A 22,799-nucleotide genomic window follows, 5' to 3' on the forward strand; every position below is an offset into this window, starting at 1 on the left:
GTATCCAAATCCAGGTTATGGAACTTGATAAAAGTGTGCAGGGAGGACCAATCTGCCACAACACAAATGTCCTCTAAAGGGACTCCTCTAAAAAGAGCCTGGGAAGAGACAACACTCCTTGTAGAGTGAGCTTAGAGGTGAAGGGAGCTTCCGCACCTCATAAGAAATTTCATCTCTCACCCAATGAGAGATCCTGTGCTTAGAGGTGGCAAGCCCTCTGTGGCCAGCCCCAAAGCATATAAACAACTGAGACGATTTGCGCCACTGGCCAGAGCAGTCCACATACACCTTAAAGGCCGAACAGGGCAAAGCAAGTGGAGCCTATCCTCCTCCATTGAGGGAGAGGGAAGAGGAAAGAAAGAAAAAAACATGGCCACTTGAGAGTGAAATGACGTGGACAAAATGTGGGGACATAACCAGGCCTGGGTCGCAGAAACACCTTCACCAGAATGGAACCTTCAAATGCAAGGCCACATTTCCCCCACACGCTGAAATGCTAAACAAAGCGCCACCTTGACAGTCAGAATCCGGTCAGGAACTGACTCCAAAGGTTCGAAAGGAGGTTCCAATAATGGTCTCCCAAACATTAGCGGGAAGACCAGAAGCCCCTGATCGGCCACGCCTACAGCCTCCATATCTCAGTTTGAGGATGCCAAATCCTGCCCTGAAGCTGAGACAACAGAACTCTCCTGATTGGAATTTTCCATGGGGACCCTTCCACCAAGGAGCTCAGCTCCAAAATCCACGTCTGGTATGGCCAGAACAGGGCTACCTGGATGAAGCGAATTCCGCACTGCAAAGGACTGCAGGGATTAACTTGACCTGAGGGAATGCATATAGCCTAAAATCCGGCCATGGATGAGCAAAGGTATCTATCCCCGAAGGTGCTGGATGAGACAGGGAGAACCACAGGTGACACTGAATTGAGTTTTGTGACGCAAAGAGGTCCACCTACTGTCTCGCCAAAAAGGCTCCAAATCTGAGCCCGCTGCAAGGTTCAAGGTTCCTGGAACATGAACTGCTGTCAGTGAAAGGAACCTGTCTTGAGCCCATAGAAGGAGGAGGTGGCGCATATGCCTGTTATGGGTGCACGACCGTGAACCTCCCTGGCGATTTATGTGGGACACCACTGCTATGTTGTCCATCCTGACAATAACATGATAGCACGTCAGGGTCGGAAGGAAGTGATCCAGAGACAGAGAGACGGCTCGCAACTCTAGGCAGTTTATGTGCCACGAGTGAAGCTCTCCCGTCCAAACACCGTTTCAACCCCAACCAGTCAGGGAGGCGTCCATCGTGATAACCTGATGGTGGCAGACCACACCCATCTTGACTCCTTGAAGCAAAAAGAGCAACTGCGCGATACTCTCAGCAGATGGAAAGCTGACCAAGAAGAGCGAATGCCCCTGAGTTTCATCCACTACAGGAAAGGCCTCATATAAAGCAGACCCAAAGGCATCACAGGAGAGGCTGCTGCCATGAGCCCCAGAAGTCTGCGACATGTTCCCACTGCAATGTTATGGTCAAGCCTGAATGGGCCAAGCACGCACGGAGACAGGAAACTCAAGGAGGCCTGCATTAAGAGAAAATTTAGCCGGACATTAAAGAAAATGGTCAGCTGAGAAGGTGTTAAGATGTTCTTTTCTGAGCTTTCAGCCTGAGACCAAGAGACCGGAGGTAGTGGAGAAGGACATCCCTGTGACGACACACTACCTCGCTGGATTGAGCTAGAATGAGCCATTTCGTCTAGGTACTTTAGTACACGGAAGCAGGTCCAGTCAAGATAACAGCACAAAACCACACTCAGCAAAATGTCCTCTATTATTATTGTTATCGACAAAATCCCAGAAAATATTGAGATATAATTTTTTTGTCAATATTGCACAGCCCTAGCTAATCATGATAAGCTTCTGAAGCTCTGGCTGTGTCCCAGTCATGTATTAGGCCTGGCTTTGCCACCAAACAAAAGTGTAGCTTACATCTGTTCTTGCTATTGAATTAACAAGCTTTTAGATGTCCTGGTACCATGAATACAGCAGACAAAAACAAAGATGGTCCTGATGCTGAGTGAAATGTCACTGACTTTACTTGAACTAACTATTAGTATTTTATAATCATGAGAGACTTTTTTTATTCTTAAATATGTTGTGTAAATACGACTATGAGTTTCCTGTTTTAATCCTAAAACAATATACAGTGACAATGGGGATGGACACTGTTCTGCTTCTGCAGCCTTTGTGCTAATACTTGATTACTTGTTTTAGGTTTGAATGGCAACCATAAAGCACAACACTAACTCAGGACAAGAAAAAAGGCCTGTCCCACTGAATCTGTCTTAGTATAGTCATAGTCTGTCTTAGTCATAGTCTAGAATTTTAAATTCTCGTTTTATACAACACAGACTGGCAAAAACCAATGGATATCCACACAGCCCTGTTAGCTTTTACCCAGCCATTTATTATTTAAAAACTTTTATCCCAAAGTCATCGAGATCTCAGCAAACAGATAAATGCTTGTCTAGTTTGGGGTCAAGACTGATAAGACATCAAATAGAAGATGAAGGATATGCTTTTGTTTGTTTGTTGAGTCTCTTGAGCCCCTGGATAAGATGGCCATCAATCAAGTCTTCAATTTAATTTGTCATCTGAGAGAAAACTTTTGCAGAAAAAAAAAACTGGGAAAAAAAAAAACTGACAGTATTTGATAAATTGGTGGCCTCCTCGTCCTCATCGGTGCTCTTTCAGATCATCACTCTAAGCGGAGATCTGACACAGACAGGGTGAAGTGTCGCCATACACTTGTGTTTAACATTGCTGTCTACAGAAAGCACTTTCAGTCATACGTTTGATAAAGCTCATATGCTGGAAAAAAGCTCAATGACTCATTTGCTATCCTGCCAATTGAACTTCAAACAATGATTGTTGCCGTGGGGGGGGGGGGTTCTGTTTGTTTTTTTAAATCAACTGAAAATTATGTATATTACATTTGTTGACATGACATTATTAGGGTTCAGATGGTCAATATAATTTATTAAACTGAGTGTTCACCTTAGAGATTAGCAGTTTTATAATGAAACAATCAAATTTAAAAATATATTATTCATATCAAATATCATTTTTTGTTACTAATGTAAAACCATATTAAATTATTATGGGATCTCCTTCAAGCAGTGTAAGAAACTTTCATAATCTTTTTAATGTTTTTTTGACCTTTTTCTGTATTACTAAAATTAAAAAAACTTTAATGATAGTGTATTTTTTTTATTAAAACAATATGTTGTGATGTTTCCATCCATAGAAGCAAAATAAAAGCATATGCATTTCGTTAGCCTCATAGCATAATTGCCTAAGAAATAATTCATTAAAAAATGACTTGGGAAATTATGCTAAAAAGCTAATTAGGTGCGTTTCCATCAGCTTGTTCGAGCGGACGACAGTGGTATTGGTAACCAACAGTAAAATACCATGAGCAGAAACCGCAGTGATGTGTCGTTCGACTCTAGGAGCCAGTTCCCGTCTGAGAGCTGTTCTCACTTTTTGTGACTATCCTTTCGCTACACTGCGTAAGTATTAGTGTAATTAATACTAGTAAGTAAGTATTAGTAAGTAATAGTGCTCAGATGAATGTAGTAGTTCACTATTAGCTAATCAAGAACTACTATTTTTTTCATACCTCCCAGAGAACTACTATCTACAGGTTCATAATTAACATGAATAATGCATAATTTATAATAAAACGTAATGGTAACCCACTAGTAATGACTCAAGTATTACTACATCATTCTAAAGGAACTACTAATTATTTGGATCAGTATTCTAAAGTGAAAAACATGATAACTACCTAATATTGACTGAAGTCATTGTAAGCTTTTGAGATTTTTGTAAGATTTTGAGTAGTAATTCCTTCCAATGGAAAAAGCTTAAAAGCTTACAGTGACTTCAGTCAATATTAGGTTGTTATCATGTTTTTCACTTTAGAATACTGATCCAAATTATTAGTAGTTCCTTTAGAATGATGTAGTAACACTTGATTCGTTACTAATGGGCTACCATTACCTTATATTAAACATTGTGCATTATAAATATTTATTAACCTGTATATAGTAGTTCTTATAGTCTTCAGTGAGGTATGAAAAATAGTAGTTATTGATTAGCTAATAGTGAACTACCACATCCAACTGAGCGCTATTACTTACTAATTCGTTAATCAGAGTTACTAGAGTGTTACTAATGCATTACTCATTTGTTCCTGTGTAGTTATTCATTAATGAAGGAACAGTATTCTAAAGTGTTACCCTCAAATCAATCAAAAACCATAGAAACAAACAGGTAGCGAACTGAATTAACAAACTAACTGCAAACAAAAACAGGACACAATGAAAACTGAATGAAAACAGAACATACACTTGTACACAAGCACTTGCTCCAGATCAAGTTGACCATCTGGTTTTTTCGACAAACAATATGTAGCTGCATGAGTGGAAAGTTTCGGAATGATAGTTTTCTATTTTGTGTTAACATAATACATTAAGCTGTCTGTTGTTAAAAGCATTTGTATACTCTCATATTACTGATGCCATTCCACTTGTTTACGTGCACCTTTGTTACCTTTATTTCTTTGCATGCAAATGTAGGAAATTATATTTGATTTATGAACGTTTGTTTAAAATGTTATGCACTTTAAACAAAGTCATGTCATTAAATTTCAATAAAATTCCTTTCTATAAAAAAATTGATGCTTGATTTGGTTAATGTTTTCTCATTGCACTGTGCCCTTGTGGGCTTAGGAGACAATACAGTACATTTTTCCTCTAACATAAAATCTGTTTTTAGAATTCAAATACAGTTAGAATATTATTTTTAAGAAAGATTTCATTTTTCAGCCATTTTGACAGCCCTCTCTACTACAGGGGAAGCCAATCCCGCACGCCTCATAGGACAAAGCTAAAGCATCTGTGTTCTAAAAGGAATGGTGCTGCTTGGTGACCGCGTTACCTCTGTTGCGACCACCAAAACAGACCAAAAGCTGGGAGGATTTATGCCATTGGCCTGAGTGATAGATGTAAATCCTAAGAGCCCGGACTGGACACTGTAGATGCAGCCTCTCTTGCTCCAGCAATTCACATGGTGCAGGGAATAAGGAAAGTAATTCAGCCAGGGAAGCAAGTATCAGCCAGTCATTGATACAATTCACTTCACAAATTAATCACTGGAGAGGGTGAGAGATACCCGTCAGGCCTCCGCTAACTCAACCTGAAATCCCTATGGCCATCATCATCTCTTTGGCCTGTCTTTTCTCCATCAAGTAATCATCCATATTCTTGTTTGCTTTGCATCTTTGCTTTGGGATCATGGATCTCTGCAGTGCATCGGCAGCAGCCGTGGCTTTCTCCCACACTTTTGTATATCCCTCATCACAATGAAGTGTACTCTTTTGCACTGGCCACAAACCTGTCCAAAAGTCAGTGTCCTCTCTCTGCAGAAGCTTTTTTGTTGGATTCAACAATGTGAGCACTTTGTACACAAGGTTTGCATCGAACAGGAAGTTTGGTGCAGTAATCTCTCCCAGCAGCCCTAGAGCTTCCATTCGCAGCTCTGGACCATGGGCTCTTACAGAATCAATTTCAGACCAAATGTAACTGATGGTTAAGGCAGTAAGGGATAAAATAAGGGATGTCCTTATTAAGTTTTTCTTGTAACAGCTTCTGGACTCAACCAACCTTTCCTGACATCAGAGATGCACCATCATAAACTTGGCTTTTTTTTCAAGGATCTTTGATGGCTTAAGAACAGCTTTGTTTAACTCTACTAAAATGGTATCTGTCAGTGTCCGGGCATAACCCATTTCAGAAGTGGCTATGGTTAACAGGTGCTCCGCTACTTCGTAGGACTCGTTTTCTCTTTCAAAAAACAAATGACAATTAATCTATTTTTGCAGCCTGTAGGGTTGTGGGTACCATCATGTAGTAGGAGTTTCCCATTTCTTCCATGATAGCCTCATGCTGCGTCTCAATTCACCTACTTATAATACACCCTAAAAGTATGTACTCTTTTTGTGAAGAAAAAGTAGATACTTTTGAGTGTGTAGCAAAAAGTAGAAAAGCTCTGGGACATACTAGCACGTCATACAATTTAACGGTTGCTTTCTGTCGCATCCTGTCACAGTAAACTGGCCTGTCAATCATCTTGCCACAGTTAAAACCCTCCACATTTCATTTCATTTATTTTCCTACCATATCGGAGAGAAATGCAGTAGCACGTTGATCTGCAGTCGCGTGTGTTTTTCATGCGGAGAATTCTCCTCATAAGAATGCATAATGATGCATTTAAAAGTTAATGGCCTATCAGGACTTTATACACATTGTTATTCAGATGGAATATAACACTGATAACATTAACTATTTTTTTTTTTTTACCATGTGATTAGTCACTTTTATCTGAACCTCTCACCGTTGGTTGTGCATATCCACCATGTTTTGTAGTTTTTTAACACTTTTTCCTCGTTTTTGTAGTTCCTCCTCCAAAGCGCAATGGGTTGTGGGCAATATTAGCCTTTATAGTGTGCAAGGATCAACACTTCGAAAATCCACCGGAAACAGTAGACCATCCAAGGACTTCTGGCATACTCTTTTTAACATACAATGCTTTGGGACACACTTATTTTATTCTCACATACTGTTTAGGATGGATAGTGTGGACATTGAGACACAGGGCTAGTCACCACATCACTTAGTAAACTTAACTTTTTCTGCAGCAGTTAATTTCTGTTACAAAAGAAGCGATATTACCATCTACATGGCATTGAAGGTACAATATGTTGTGCATTTTTCCCTTAAGGCGGGTTCACACTGTATGATTTTTGGCATGATTTGGCTGTCTGAGACAAATGTTGAGAATCCTAAAAGATTCCCTTTGATCCTAGACCAAAATCTGAAATCTGATCGCTAGTTTGACGTTCACCGACAGCAGATTAATGACCGCTGCGATAAAATTTTTACCTCCAACGAAATTCTGTCAGTGTCGGAAGATTTGACAGTCCTGCAATGTTTTATTTTTTTTTAACAAACATCAAATCGAAAACTTTAGAGATTGTATTTGTTTGCTAGCCACCATTTCAATCCTGCATGAAATGCAGCTCTCAGTCACTGAACATCATGGATTGATGATGCAAAACTCCAGATAAATCTTTTTGCGTGCATCCGTTTTTAATTAAATGTTTAGGCTTTAACTATAGGAAGCATTATTTTATGTATCCATTATATTAAAGAGACCTTTTTGAAGGATATTGGTTTACTTATGCCTTTTTGAACACTTGAGCTTTACCGGGAGTGTCTGTAGATGTTTAAGAGGCTATTGTGTCGATTGCAATATTGAAGTTCAGTATTATTTCGACTTTAGAAAACAAACACGATTGCTCTCCTCACAAGACTTTGTGATGTTTTTATCAATGTTTTATTTATTTTTTACAAAAAATTATTTGTAATAGAACATTAATCAATGGACACTTTGCAGACCCCCGGTTGAAGACCTTTGTTGATCTAAGGCCTAATCCTGGCTTAATCTAAGCCCTGTCTATAGCCCTATTCGGACGGGATTAACTTTACAAGGGTAGATGGAGTAATGTAATTTTACCACAGGACGTCTGTAATATTAATGGCCAGTTCGCACCGGATAAGATATCCCAGTAAAACTAGCAGAAGTGGGACGGGTATCTCGATTTGCGAATCGCCGTCACCCTCCTGTCGTCATGTGCGTATTACGTAGCTTCCTGATATCACGTGCGCAAACACATATAACCTATTATGTCTGGTCGAACGATGTATTAATTAACTTCAGATTGGATTGTGTTGGTAATAGGCACTTACCTAACGCTAAAATATGTTTCGTGCCTCTAACAAGTGCTTTCGATCTTCTTTCTGATCTGAATGGTATGTGGAAAACACTTGAGTTTTGCCACAGACTTGTCCAAGCGCCTAGAACGCAACTGAATGCTTTTTCAAGCGTCTCCATACTTGGAAAAACCGTGGAAAACTACTTTTAAACAGGAAATGATGAAATATTTACGTACATATTTACGTACATATTTACAGCGGTTCTATTCGCACAGAATTTACCCCACCTCTCCATGTTAAACTAGTCCTGTCCGAATAGGGCTTATGAAACCAGGCTTAAGACTTGTACTCAAGTGGTATTGGAATTGGTGACTTGTAACTTGTAATGGAGCAATTTTTGCTGTAAGGTATCTGTACTTTTAATATGTTTTTTTTGTTTTTTTACAACTCTGCCAGCACCACCCCACACACTTGTAGAGGCTTTCATTTGTCTTTATTTTCACTTTGTCTGTTTAGAATGATGCTCAGTAAGGAAATTAGAAATTTCATACATTTTTCAACATTACAAGCATTCCCCTGTGCCACTGCTCTAGGGCTGTTTGTGTACATGGTGTAATGAAGAAATACCTTATGGCTATGGGTGCCAAGTATTGGCGAAAAAATATGCTTTTAAAAATTAGGATTCTGAGTCCCTGAGGCAAGTGGTGGCACAGTTATGCAGCCATTAGATGCATTTTGTAATTTGATCCAGTGCCAACACCTGGAACTAGACCAGCATGGTACTCATCCTCATGGACAAGTAATGAAGAGAAAAAGCTGTGCCTCCTAAAGGCACATGCATGCAAATGTTTATTTCCCTAGTTCTGAGTATGTTCTATAGCAGCTTTTCATCCACTTTACTTATGTAAAGCAAATTATATATGATTACAGCGAATGCAAACACCTCAAAGAAGAACTATTACTCAACACATGCATCACATTGAAATGAGCATTGTTAAATGATGTGATTAAACCTCATTATCACCTGCTTCTTCGAATAAATGAATGATTAATGAGATTAGTCTTCCAAATCAGGGGCCCGTTCTTCGTACGTCGCTAACTCAGTTAGCTGGATTTGATTGTTGACGATTTGGCATGATCTTGGATTTTTTGGTTCTTCAAAGCTCATCCTAGACTTGTTGTCATAGCAACAGGTGCGCAAGCTTAAACCTGCTCGGGAGCAGGCTTATTTCATGTAAACAGGATTAGACTGCGCTTCATAAGCGGAGCTGATGCGGGAAGTCCAGCGCAGCGCGATAGTGCACTTTCTGAGATATATATTTTTTCTCGTGACTCGTGAGATTATCGTTTACATTATTAATTTGTTGGAAACGCACATTTATTTTCGACTTGTCGGAGTCGGGCTTTACTGCACAAACTGTTTGCATTTCCCTATGATTATTTGCGAGTGGCTCTTTCCTTTACACTATTGGAGATGCGGAGAACTTGATGGAAAGTGCTGTCTGTCGTGTCATTCGGAGTTTACCTGGCGCTTTTAGGTTTAAAAAACAGTTTTAGTTTTTTTTGTGGCATTTCCAAGCCACTTAAGACCCAATGTTGTAAAGCAGTTATTCTTGACTCTTAATATTCCAGATTAGTAATATTATATCAAATAAAAAAAGGCATTTGACTAAAATCTTCCATATCACAAAAGTGAAAGCAAAATGGCCAGGATCTGTGCATGACTTAAGCATTTTCAGATATTCACATTTATGCACATGATTTGAAAGTGGTAAGGAAAGTTCCACAATTAAATATCAAGCTCACTGTATTACATACACTTATGCTGATCCTAACAGAACTGCATTTTTTCATAGGTGATTATGACATGTTCCTGCCTGCAGACAGGTGTTTTATGACCCCATTCCCTGACCCAAACCAGTTACAATGCAGCTCTAGCCAGGACAAGGGCACACAATGAAATGAACTTTGGCTAACTAAAGGGAAGATTTCAGTGTTTGAAAAGTCTGAGGGTTGCACACCTGACAGGGCCTGTGACATTGTTGCATGTGCCATATTACACAACATTGCCCAAAAAAAAAAAAAAACACTTTTCATTAAATGTTTAATAAAAGACAAATATGCTTAGTTCCTTGAGTTTTATTTCAGTTGTTCTTTGTAAAGAAAAGCCAGTGGTCAAGTGCCTGCAACAAGAGATATTAGACACATGCCACATGCAACAAATAAAAAGGAAAAGCTATGTCTCCTCTGTCTGTGCAGACTCTTCTGTAGGCCTTTCTGTAGATGTGGAATCCTGCAACTTATATTGCAGCCATGAAGCATACAAGTATAAATGAAGTAAAGTTATTTATGCACTTGCAGGAAGGCTAGTTCCTCCATATGACAGTTATCTGAGAGGGTTTATACACTGTCCAGTGCAATGGAAACAAATGGACATTACAAAGTTTTATACTTTCTTTCCTTTGGAAAGTTAGAAAATGTCCACTTACTGCACATATTTCAGCCACCACTTTCTTGGGAACAGATACAAGTGTTGGTGTATTATGTAAAAGTGCACAAAAGAGGAAAACACAATGTCATTACAATGAACTACACTCGGGAAAAATGTGATCAATAACTCATGGCAAAATATTTTTACATTAACATAAGTTTATCAGTTTTCACTTTCACAAGTCAAAGCAATTCATCATTACTCAAGATTTAACAGTTGAAATGACTATACAGCCTTAATTTAATGCAGCAAAAATTATTTTATAGTGTAGGCTACTAAGATCTTTTCTTTTCTTTTTTTTCTCAGCCTTTTTCTTGGTTGCTTTTATAAACAGACAACCAATTATTTAATAGTGCCTTTTATAAAAGAGACTATAATATAACTAAAAATTACCATTATGTAGAATATTTCTGTACTTCACTTTTATTAGTTCCCATGTTCTAGTGTGGTGACTCTGACATTACAATGCACAAAGTAATTATGCAATCATTAAAATACAAAAATATAGGCTATTAAGTGATAAAAACATCTAACATGGCCACTTCTAACGGATTTGAATTGTCTGCTACTTTTTGCCAGCCCTCTCTCCTGGCATTTGCAGACTTTGAGGTGTTCCCTGGCGTTTTGATTAAACATTAAAATTCCGAATAAACTTCGACTATTAGTTCTTGCTCTGCTGAGGAGAAAAACTGAGCCTGCCCTTTGGCCACGCTGAGCAGCCAATAGCAGCGTTGCTGATCAATGTTTCTGCTATCGATACATATCCCCTTTTAACCAGCGCATGAACGCGCAATTATCTCAGATAACTCAATCCAGCTATACTAATCATATCCGGCAAGTGTGTACGAAGAACCGAGTTAGCCAGATCATGATTCGCACGATGATATCATCTTGGATATCTCATTTGATCTCGGATGTTTTAAGCAACGTACGAAGAACGAGCCCCTGGTCATTAAATGTAGTGTTATTGATATTGACAACTGATCGCCATTTACAGTGGCAATATGGATTTTGTAAATTGAGTTTTATAAATCAGCCATTTTAGTGTGTTAATGAATCATAATGGAATTTAACAATTCTCAGTTCTGTCTAATTTAATAATTGCCAGCTTCCCCACTGTCACGGTTGGTGGCTGTAAGCGCACAATGATGAAGATACTTCTTCAATTATATAAGTCTTTAATCCAAGAAACAAAACAATAAACAAGAGACTAACTCAGATGAAACAAACATTAACATCAAGCAATGCAAGACAAGGAACTAACAGAAATTGAGGGCATAAGTAGAAGGGCAAACAAAGGAGCTAACATGATAATTAACAAAACACACCTGCACTGAATACTCAAACCAATCAGAAACCATAGAAACAAAGAAGAAAGAACGGATGAGAACCGAACTAATAAACAAACTATAAAGCTAACCTAGAAACACAGACATGAACAGAACAGGAAAAACAGAGCAAAAACAAACCTAAACCATGACACCCACTCAAGACAACATCATGTCTTACTATCCATAATATTGAAAGTGAGACACGCATAATAAGACAAACATATACATTATTAAGCATGTTGTGTTAGTTTTTCATACATATGTTTTGACTGGGTTTAGTTTTTTAATAAATTAAATTTGACATGAAAATTGACCCACTTTTCACCACCCAAACAATTCCTGATGGATCATATTTGTTTGTTTGATATGAATATCCTGCCTCACTTGGAAATATGCCTTATGACAAACAATTGCACTTTCCAAAAACAGATTGAAGATCGATGGAAATAATATCGACCTGCTTCTGCTTGTTTTGTTTTTTCTTCTTCTTTTTTGTCCTGCAGTTGGCTACATGGGATTCTGTCCATGGCCTCAATGGAAGTCTAAAGGAGAGTCGTATTGAGAATGGCATGCAGGGGGTTACTGTGAAAGTAGTGACGTTGTTGGTAATACTTACTTTTATTATTTTAACTTTTTAAAAATTGATGTATATGTTAAATGTTGATGTATAAATGATTGAATAATCAATCATTATGTTTTTTTTCACGGTCAATACCACGGTGCTATATAATGTACTTATCAGAAAGACCACTCAGAATCTGCAAGATTTCCATGGAATTGGAATATTCTTAATTTACAAAGTTCTGCATGCCCCTAACCTCTTGCTTATTTGCTCACAAATTATTTTGGCTAACATGATCATGCCTACAGCCACAAATAAAAATGTAGTTCTCTACTGCCATAACCGGTTTTATTTTATCTTTTTATATTGGTCATATAACTGTACTTCATTATTGATGATTGTCAGTAGAAATGCTGTATGGAAATAATATATTTGTCATTTGGCTGTAATATGTTACAAGCATGGTTGGGGTAAGCATTATGCTTGAATGTTCTTATTCCTTATGATCTAATTGTACAGTAATTATTCTCCCAGCCCAGCAAGCATCTTCTGCAGAAATGTTCTCCAGAGAGCCATAGAAATTCTTGAAGCAAGTTTTATCAGCCATTTGAAATGTATCTGTACATTTTGGTAATCAATATTCCTTTTCAAAGGAGGATCCGTTTGTGATGGTGGCAGAGAACATCCTCGGACAGCCCAAAAGATATAAAGGGTTCTCAATTGATGTCCTGGACGCTTTGGCCAAGATCCTAGGATTCAAGTATGATATCTACCAGGTGTCAGACAGCAAATATGGTTCTCAGCTGACCAATGGCACTTGGAATGGAATGATTGGGGAACTCATAAACAAGGCAAGTGTTCTTAACATAGTTGTATGTATATGTCCAAAGCTATTACAAGGTACTCAACTAATACTTGCCCATAATATTTGCTAAAATTTTCCTGCTGAAAAGGTCACCAGCATAGTATATTGTGTTCTGTATGCTGGTGTGTTGATTTGTTATGGGGATTGTCATGAGTACTTGAGAAGTCATAACAATGATCTGTCAAGAAAACATAATAATTGTGTGAATTTAACTTTTGAATCTGTGATTGGCATTTTGGCCTGTACTTTGTAGAATACAACAGGTTATTGTTGAGGCATGAACTGTATGTACAGTGCAACTTTCAAACCACTCAGCACTTGGACAGGATTAGAGGGTTCATACAGCTAGATGGAGCTAAACTGAATTAAACAGAATGCAAAGGTTCTCAAGATATGTTTGACAAGAAAAACGCATGACGCTTACAGAGAGAGATGCCGAAAAAACAACAAGAGTTGAAGAAGCAGTCAAATATGTTTGCCTGACTTGTGTATATCAACTAGCAATTAAAAAAGCTGGCCCACATCTTGTATAAAGTAGCTAATGTTGATGTCATTCTTTGACTTTCCTCTGTGTCTTGTTTACACTTTACTGAAAAAATATTTTCATAGTCAGAGTTTTGTCTCGTTTTTATGTGAACTACAGGAAGCGTAAATTGTCTGACTTACCTCTCCTTCATTGACCTCCATAAAACTAAACAACCTCGTGTTTCGTGTACCACAGTGTTACGCTTTTTTGCTAACCTTGGAGGCTTGCCTTATAGCGGCTCCTGTAATATTCCTGAAGACTTTCAGGTCTGAAGCTAAGGTTTAATAAGCTGGTTCTGGTGTGTTTGATTAGGATTGAAGCTTAATTCTGCAGGACTGTGTCCCTTCAGGAGCATGATTGAACAGGGCATAAACCTACCAAATATAATGAGGTTATGCTTAACATAAATAAATAAAAAATGCCAGTTAGGTAATAAAACTAATTTAATACAAAATTTTACACAATTTTGCTTGCTTTAAGGACCTTTAGATATTTTACATTTACATTTGATCATTCAGCAGACGCTTTTATCCAAAGTGACTTACAAACGAGGAGAGTAATAGAAGCAGTCAAACCAACATAGGGCAACAATATGCAAATGCTGTGGCTAATCCCCATTTTTTACTGAAAAAAAAAAATCTTGTCTTTACAGAGAGCTGATTTGGCAGTTTCTGCCATTACTATAACACCAGAGCGAGAGAACGTTGTGGACTTCAGCAAACGCTACATGGATTACTCTGTAGGGATCCTACATCGCAAACCCGAGGAAAAGATCAACATTTTTTCCCTGTTTGCCCCCTTTGACTTGGCTGTGTGGGCCTGTATCGCAGCTGCCATTCCCGTGGTGGGCATTTTGATCTTCCTGCTGACACGGATGCAGATGCTCCGCTCCCAGAATCCTCCAGGAGCCCATCACGCTTCATCCATGTTTAACTCATTGCATAGTGCTATATGGATTGTCTATGGAGCCTTTGTACAACAAGGTACTTCAATGAATTCCACTCCCACGTATTGATTCAAAGGTTATCTTCAGAAACAACTTGTCAAATCAGCTTTAGCTTCCAGGGGATCAGGTGATGATTTGACTCAGGGCTTAGACAGATGAAAATAATAAAGCTGATATGGGGGTATATCAATAAATCTAAGTGTCTAAGACATGTTAATGCAATCATTGTTTAGCAGCTTAAAATATTTAGTCTTTTCTTTCTAGCTTGAATGTGAAAAAATTAACATGCCCGGGTGCTGTACATTTTTAAGATGCATTTTTAGGTACATTTAGTAATCATAATTAGTAAAAATAGATTTTTTTTTTTTTTTTATGCTTATGTTTTACTGTTTAATTTAGACAGTAAACAGAATGTGATACACTCTTTGATTAAATAATTATGTTAAACTATTAGATGTTAAAACATATTACTTTAGCTAAAGTACTGTATTTATCAATACTGGGTGCCTTTTGCCCCACTGGTCAGCCTTTTACAATGAGTTTACCTCACCACCTCATATTGTACATGTGTTTGATTTTTAAACAAACCACTTTTATTTATTTATTTTCCCACAAAATGTTTTTCTCCAATTACCACTCTAGGAGTAGTAAAAGGACATTTTCCTTAACGTGTGTCTTTAGCCCCATTGTACCCTATTGGTTTGGAACAACATGGCAGTGAGAAAAAGGGTGAACTTTTTTAAGTTTAGTTTTAAGCTGGTGTTCAGTTTTAAAAACGGTTGGGAATAGTGTTTATGGTGCATGTTACATTTTAATAGTTGAGATATACCTTTTTCATCATAAATTCCTACCCTTGCGTATAGTTTAATTCCAATTTCAAAACCAGCATACATAGAACATACCAAGAAGTGTTAAGTGCACCAAAACAGTGTAAAGTTTCTTTTAATAAGGCATGGGATATGCTGGTTCTTATCCAAGAGACAAAATTGAATAAATGGTTACCTCAGCAACTAGCATGCTAAACCCCTCGCTGCCTCTATTAATTCATGGCGTAGCCTACTGCCTACCAACCCTTTTAAGCCTAACAGCTAGTTATTGAAGTATCTGGGCTTCAATATCTCATATTTTTGTAGCTTGCCACCATATGAAATTTACAGTAGATTGTACAAAACACAACAAATATTTTGCAGCAGTTTACACAGTCTTAAACATGAGGAATTAGCAAGTATGATGACATGTTACTAATGGTAGCATTTCTGGCTTCCTCCTTTGACTAAGGTTAATAATGTGAAACTGCAGTGTGTCATAGATTATTCACATCTATGACACCATATGATAATCTTTTAATACCCTTTGTTAGACATCTGCTGCTATCTAATTGATGTGGTACGCCTCCATTGTACAGAATCAGGATTATGTAAAAAAAAAAAAAAAAACTTTTATTAAAGGATTATAAGGGAAAAGTGATTTAAGAGAAAATATGTTACAAAAGAAATGGATTAGGAAGTGTTTTGCTTTTTTATTATTTTTTTTATTTATTGCATTTCAGAATACATTTATATATCCTAAACACCAGCATTCTTTTTTGTTTCGTTTGTCACAGGTGGAGATTCTGTGGTGGGGTCTGTGGCATTGAGGATAGTTATGGGCAGTTGGTGGTTGTTCACATTGATTGTGTGTTCGTCTTACACTGCTAACCTGGCTGCGTTCCTAACTGTGTCCCGCATGGACAACACTATAAGGTAAATTGCCATTACACAAATAGTTTACCAATGCACCATATGCTACTGAGTTGATCAATGTCTATTAAAAGCTTTCCTGTCCTGTTTTTGTCCTCATAATTAGTGCATCCTTATGTTCAGAAAGATTCACACATAGTTTGGCCACATGGCTCGCAGTACAGCTAACAAAGGCTATTTCAAGTATTTAAAAGTTTGCCACCAATGCGGACAATCACCAGATTACCGTATTTAATTTCTCAGACATACCATGATCTGACAAATGCTGACTGAACAAAATTAAATGGTGACCAATGACACACTGATCCAACAAAACCCAACGAAGTGTCTGTTGCCATTAGTCGGCATATGACCAAAAAAAATAAAAATAAAAATTGCATGTTGTTTTTTTTTTCTTTTTTTTTATTTAGTACTTGAATAAGCTTTTTCAGATGTAGTCCACAAGACAAAATAATAGCTGGTGTCTCTCTCTCCATTCCCACGGCTCTCTGCCCCGCCCTGCTTCACACCACAATACATAATATACACTCCCTGGCCAAAAATTCTAATATTTCATTGGACCCCATTTTGCTTTGATTACAGCACACATTCGCCGTCACAACATTTATTTCCATCCAGAGCTGCAATAATTCCTCGCCATTTCTCCAGTACATCTTAAAGATTATCAATGGGGTTAAGGTCTGGACTCTGTGGTGGCCAATCCATTTGTGAAAGTTATGTCTCATGCTCTTCACAATTTGAGCCCGCTCGTTCCTGGCATTGTCATCTTGGAATATGCATGCCCAGGCCATTAGGGAAGGAAAAATCCATTGTTGGAAAAACCTGGTCATTCAGTATGTTCAGGTAGTCAGCTGACCTAATTTTTGGGCACATAACGTCATTCTCCTCTCTTCTTACCCTGATGCGCCCATCACTTTGGAACAGGGTAAATCTGGACTCATCAGACCACATGAAGCCTTTTTTTTCTCTGATTAGCTGATAAGTGGTATTCAAAAGGCTACACAGCTGTTTAGTCCCTTGATTTCTCTTTGCATTGTGAGTGTGGAAATGCTCTTACTTGCACTATTAAACATTGCCATGAGTTCTACTGTTGATATTTTACGATTTGATTTCACCAAATCGTTTTCACCAATCATTCAAGATTTTTTTTCAGACTACATTTCTTCTCTCCGTTTTAATAATGTGTTGGACAGTTCTTAACCCAATTTTAGCAGTTCTCCTTAGTTGTTTTCTTTGCTTAATGCAGGCCAATAATTTGAATACAGGTGGTGATATATATTTTTTTATATATATATAATATACATTGTATAATTGGTATAATATATTGTATTATGCTAAAGTTAATCATCTCTGAGGGAAAAATAACTTAGTAGGTTGTGGCAAATATAATTTATACTTGCTTCTGTTATTTGGTAATGTGACTTGACTTGCTTAGCTGTGTGTGCACTGCGACTCGAATCTTGACTTGAAACTTGATGAAAGGGACTTGAAACTTAGCTACTTGTCACTTACTTGTACATGTGTGACTTGCTTCCACCTCTGCAACACAGAGATAAAAAAAAAAATGTTGAAATCACTTTCAGACCTTTCAGACGAAGCAGAATCCACATGACTTTAAAGAACATGAGCATTTAAAGCAGCAGATATATAAACAATACACATGTTTATAATAGTATATAATAGTTATCTTTATACTTATTATTCTTGGTGTAAATGGGCATTTAGAGGTTTAGAATTGTGTATTGTTGGTTGTTATATTTATTAATTCCATACTAAAAGCCAAACCAGGGACAAGTGCTGCAAAAAAAGCTGTAATCTAGAAGCGTACAGTATGTTCACAAGACAATGACAATAAGCATTTCACATGAAGAAAACTAAGTAGATTCTTACTAGAAATGTTAAAAGATATTTAAGAGTTTATAAGTGACTTGGTAGTTAATAATAATGATCATAATAATTATTGTTATTATTATTATTATTTTTATTATTGATCTTTCTTGTTCAATGCCAGAATGAGTTTGTATTCTGTGCACTCCCTTACCAGTGTTGTGCTAATTTGCTTTCACATATGTAAATGTTATCTAGCGCTCAGGTATGATGACAGGTATTTATCCAGCCTGTGTGCCTCTGATGTTTGATTGCATTTGATTATGCTGATGTTGAGCAAACTGTGTGTCGTCAGAGTGTGAACAGACTTCTGCTCTCTGCTGTTTATACCTGCATGTTCATTTTCACTAGTTATGTTAGAAGCCAAATGTGACATATGCATGTTACAAAAATTGGATTATCTGAGCTACAGTTGTTAACACAAATGTCTGCATTCAATTCAATTATTATTATTATTATTATTAGTATTATTATTATTATTATTATTATTATAAACCACTTAAAATCATTCAGCACACATTTTATTTTTATAGGTACTATTAAATACATACCATAAATATAATTCCTAGGGTTGGGAAACACAATGTGTTAATTTGCGCGATTATTACAATTAATGCCATTTTTTCTTTTTATTTCCTACAGTATGTCACACTTTTTTTTTTTTCTTTTTTTTTTTTTAATTTTTTTTTTCTTTTTTTTTATTAATTTTTTTTTTTATTTTTTTTTATGTATGCCCCATTTGTCCTTATTCTTAAATATTTGTTTGAATGTTGAGCCGCAGCTCATTGGCCACTGATGCAGCAACAACCAATCAGCTGTGCTATGTATATAATGACGTGATCGCTACATAAATGAGTTAAAGACCTATCAGCCTGGAGTTTCATGCCAGAAATATTTGTCCAGTTGTGTAACTATGATTGTATGGGGAATTTCGGCAAAGGAGGTGGTGCATCCTCAAAAATATTGGATGAGTATGTAGATTTGAAAATCATGCTTTTCCCCATTATTATTGAATCACGGAAGCTACACCAGTTACTTTGCCAAGAGATCTCTTATTTATTATTTTTATATACATGTGTAACCGTTACCCCTTTTGGGCTTATATCAAAGTAGGGATGGCAAGGCTTGATATTAACTTAGGTATAGATAAAAAAACTAGTTTGCTTTGGTTTACCCAGCTATATTTCTGAAGAATCAGACCCAAGCTTTACGCTTATAATGTATTCACCAACCCAAAATCTCAAATGTTTACATTATACAAAAAAAAAAAAAAAAAAAAAAAAAAAAATTAATAATAATAATCATAATAATAAACAACGTAGAAAACAGGAAAACATCAGTTACATCAGTCATCAAACAAGAAAAGTTAAGCGTTTGGGGAATCTGGACTGGAAAAGTGAATGATTAAACTTAGCTGATGGTGAAGCCGACAAGGCTTGTGGATGAAATGTCCTTGCAAAAGTCAGCACTTTTAATTTGATAATCCCAATGTTGCAGATAGGAAAGGTGTCCTCCTGTCTTCCACAAGTGCAATCCAAACCCTCTAGTGCTCACGTTAAACGTCCAAGCGTCATGATCCAAGCACCAAACCACAAAGCAGAAAGTTAGCTGAAGCAAGTACTTTCACCCATGTAAGAAAGCACAGGAATAAAAAGGTCCATCTAAATAGACGACACGGTCACAATTAGCATGAATAGCCCAATGCTCAACACACTCAATATCATAGTTATACATTAAATACATGTACACTCTGGTTTTGGTAATATTTGTAAAAAAAACAAACATAGGCTACTACTTACTGATTGACCAAAAAGGAAACACATTCCTCAATCATAGGACCTTATAAAGTCAAACGGAATAGCCCAAGAAAGCCATTGCTTCCTCTATCCACATGCTTGCCTACTTCTTCAGGTATATTACCTGGCTAAATACTCATCTATGAAGATGATTAGCGCCCCCTAATGGTGTGGAGAAATATAACCGCTAAGGTAACAGAGTTAAAGCTGTTAAACATGTATCAGACATACGAGAGAAAAAGGTATTGAAGAATAAGGCTACATGAGAGGTGGTCTTCATTCCAGATTTCTCTGTTCCCCATTTCTCTATTCCCTCACCCCATTATGCCACCTGCAATGGTTTCTTGGTGTTTCTCTCCCTCACCCCCTCATGCCTCTTTGTTTCTCTGGGGTGGTACAGTAAGGATTGAGCTTATATACACCACTGAGCAACTTTCAACTTCCTTGTAAGGTAGAAAAACATGTTGCTTATTGCTTATGTTTAAATAGGAACATATACCTCCTACTTACACATGGTACAATCCACTTTCCATATTAAGAAACTATCCCTCGGTGTATACATTCGTGGTATATTTGCATCAGTCAAAATATTCCTTTCCTTGTAAAGAATATGCCAACTGTACACATCCCAGATAGCAACATTGTTTCGGCCCAGATCGGGCCAACATCTAGCACTTGTGGAATGTGGATCTGGCCCACATGCAGCGTGGAATGATGGCACTTGGGCGGACCGCTCCTGTTTGCCAGATCTGGGCCACAAGCAGGCCATAGCAATGCCACATGTCAGCCAAGAGCAAAGAAATAAACCAGAACTGGACCTTATCTGAGCTACAAAGCCTGTGTATATTAAATATGAGTAATTTCAGCCTTAATAAGCCTGTTAACAAGAAGAATCACTGAAGGAAAGAAGAGAAAAGAAAAAGAGATGAGCAGAAACACAAGAACTACAACTGACTTCAGCCACAGCCTTAGATGAAATCAACTGAAGAGAAAATAAGACATTAAATCTCTGAAGATCTCAGCAGAGGAGGATTAAACAACTCCACAAACAGCATTACCAGCTTCACTTATTACTAACCGGACTGACTTTATTTCTGTCAGACGTCTAGAAGTTTTTATTGAGAATTAACAGAGGTTTAACTCTAATGTGTTTCATTTGAAATCACCATAACAGTGATTAGTGTTTCCATTATTTGGGCTCTTAACTCTTATTATGTCTTTTGTCTTTTTTTGGCCGCTGTGACAGTGTGTTTGTCAAACACATTTGCAGCAGCAAAGAAAGCTAAAATGAAACGAGATCAGGTGATAATGGTTACCTGTTGATGGTTTTATAATCATCATGAAATAACCTGTTTCACTGATAGCTTTATAGCCAAGCAAGCTGAGGCAATAAATAATAATATTAAAAAGCTAATTTCTGACACTGAATTGAACATACAGTTGTTGTATACCAGCTTTAAGTGTTTTTCTGATATACTTACAGTAGACTGACAAGCAAACCACCATTAAAGTGTGAAACATTTCCTTTCACTGGCTTATGTTTCATCTATGGACCTGACAGCTCCATTAGCAGAACAGATGGCCCAACATCTCACATTACTTAAGAGTTGTCTTTGGACTTTGAAGTTAGCTCTTGCCAAGTTAGGTCCCTGTCCTGTTGATGTATGAATCCTATGGCACCATTACCATGATAAATGAATAAATTCAAACTTGGAGAAATTAAACAGAGCAACTTTAGCTTAAGTCAGTAGAGCCAATGATATTGCTTTTTATTATGTTTTAAACAATTTATATAACAGCGGGCCATGGATTTTAAATCTGGGCTTCAGTGTGACACTTGCGTTTAGGATACACAGTTTCATAATTAATAGGACATCACATTACAGTGCCTAAGGTTACAATCAAATTAACAAAGACAAGTAAAGAACCAAAGATTGACATTTCAAAGACAAACCTAATCACAAAAGCCTCCAACAAAAGCATAAAATGATACTGATTGCATTAGTGTGCCTTGTTAAAACAGTAAGCCTATTTTAGGGATTGACATATAAAAAAACTTGCAGAAAAGTGTATAGCCTAGTGATAATTTAAAATGTGAAAATGTGTTGTTGTTTGTTTGTTTTTTTCTGTTAAATTTGCCAAAAACACGGTCATGCAGAACACTGCATAACTCAAGAAATTACAAACAGACAAACAAACAAACAAAAAAGTGGTTGCACTTTATTTTACGTTGTCCTTGTTACAACATAATTATACAATTATACAAGTAATTAGCCTGGGTTTCCCCATGCTGCCTTGCGTGCAGCGTGATTTTATTCACGCTGCTAGGCAGCCTGGATACCATGGACCAGATTTTCCCCTCAAAAAGGGAACCAATCACAGAACGGGGAGAGAGCAGCAAGACGATGACGACGTCTATGCGACACACCGAAGCAGTTTGTTTATATCTATGGATCCAACATGGAATCAGACGCGAAGTTACCTTTCGATGCAGCCTTAGATAGTGTTCTAAGTAGTTTAGAACGCAAGTTTATTTCGTCTTCTTCCTCGTCGAATTTCTGTCGCTCTACATACGTCATCTGGTATAATTGAAACGATTGGCTATGAGCTACGTACAGGTGCATTTGATAGACATTCGTAGCACCCAATAAATGGCTCTGGGCATTCGTAAACCACGCCTCAAATACGAGAAAATGAACATGTGGTTCCCAGACCACGTCTCAATGAGACGAGGTCTGACGTTAGCCAGGCTACTGAGTAATATTAATTAACATAATCTACATACTATAAGGTTAGGGTTAGGAATAGGGTTTGGTTTAGGGTTA

The 22,799-nt window shown here is 37.4% G+C and overlaps 1 protein-coding gene across 3 annotated transcripts in view; it reads left to right on the forward strand.

Annotated features, from left to right (window-relative positions):
• The window catches only part of grid1b (glutamate receptor, ionotropic, delta 1b), a 476,826-nt gene that overhangs the window by 437,233 nt on the left and 16,794 nt on the right, over positions 1-22,799 (forward strand). For all 3 annotated transcript variants that reach the window (XM_079851869.1, XM_079851867.1, XM_079851868.1), the window contains exons 9-12: positions 12,157-12,258; positions 12,869-13,070; positions 14,263-14,589; positions 16,156-16,294. In XM_079851869.1, the coding sequence (XP_079707995.1) occupies positions 12,157-12,258; positions 12,869-13,070; positions 14,263-14,589; positions 16,156-16,294 (770 nt within the window). The remainder of the gene's footprint in view (positions 1-12,156; positions 12,259-12,868; positions 13,071-14,262; positions 14,590-16,155; positions 16,295-22,799) is intronic.

The sequence above is a fragment of the Squalius cephalus genome (assembly GCF_949319135.1).
Source record: "Squalius cephalus genome assembly, chromosome: 19".
Taxonomy (NCBI): Eukaryota; Metazoa; Chordata; class Actinopteri; order Cypriniformes; family Leuciscidae; genus Squalius; species Squalius cephalus.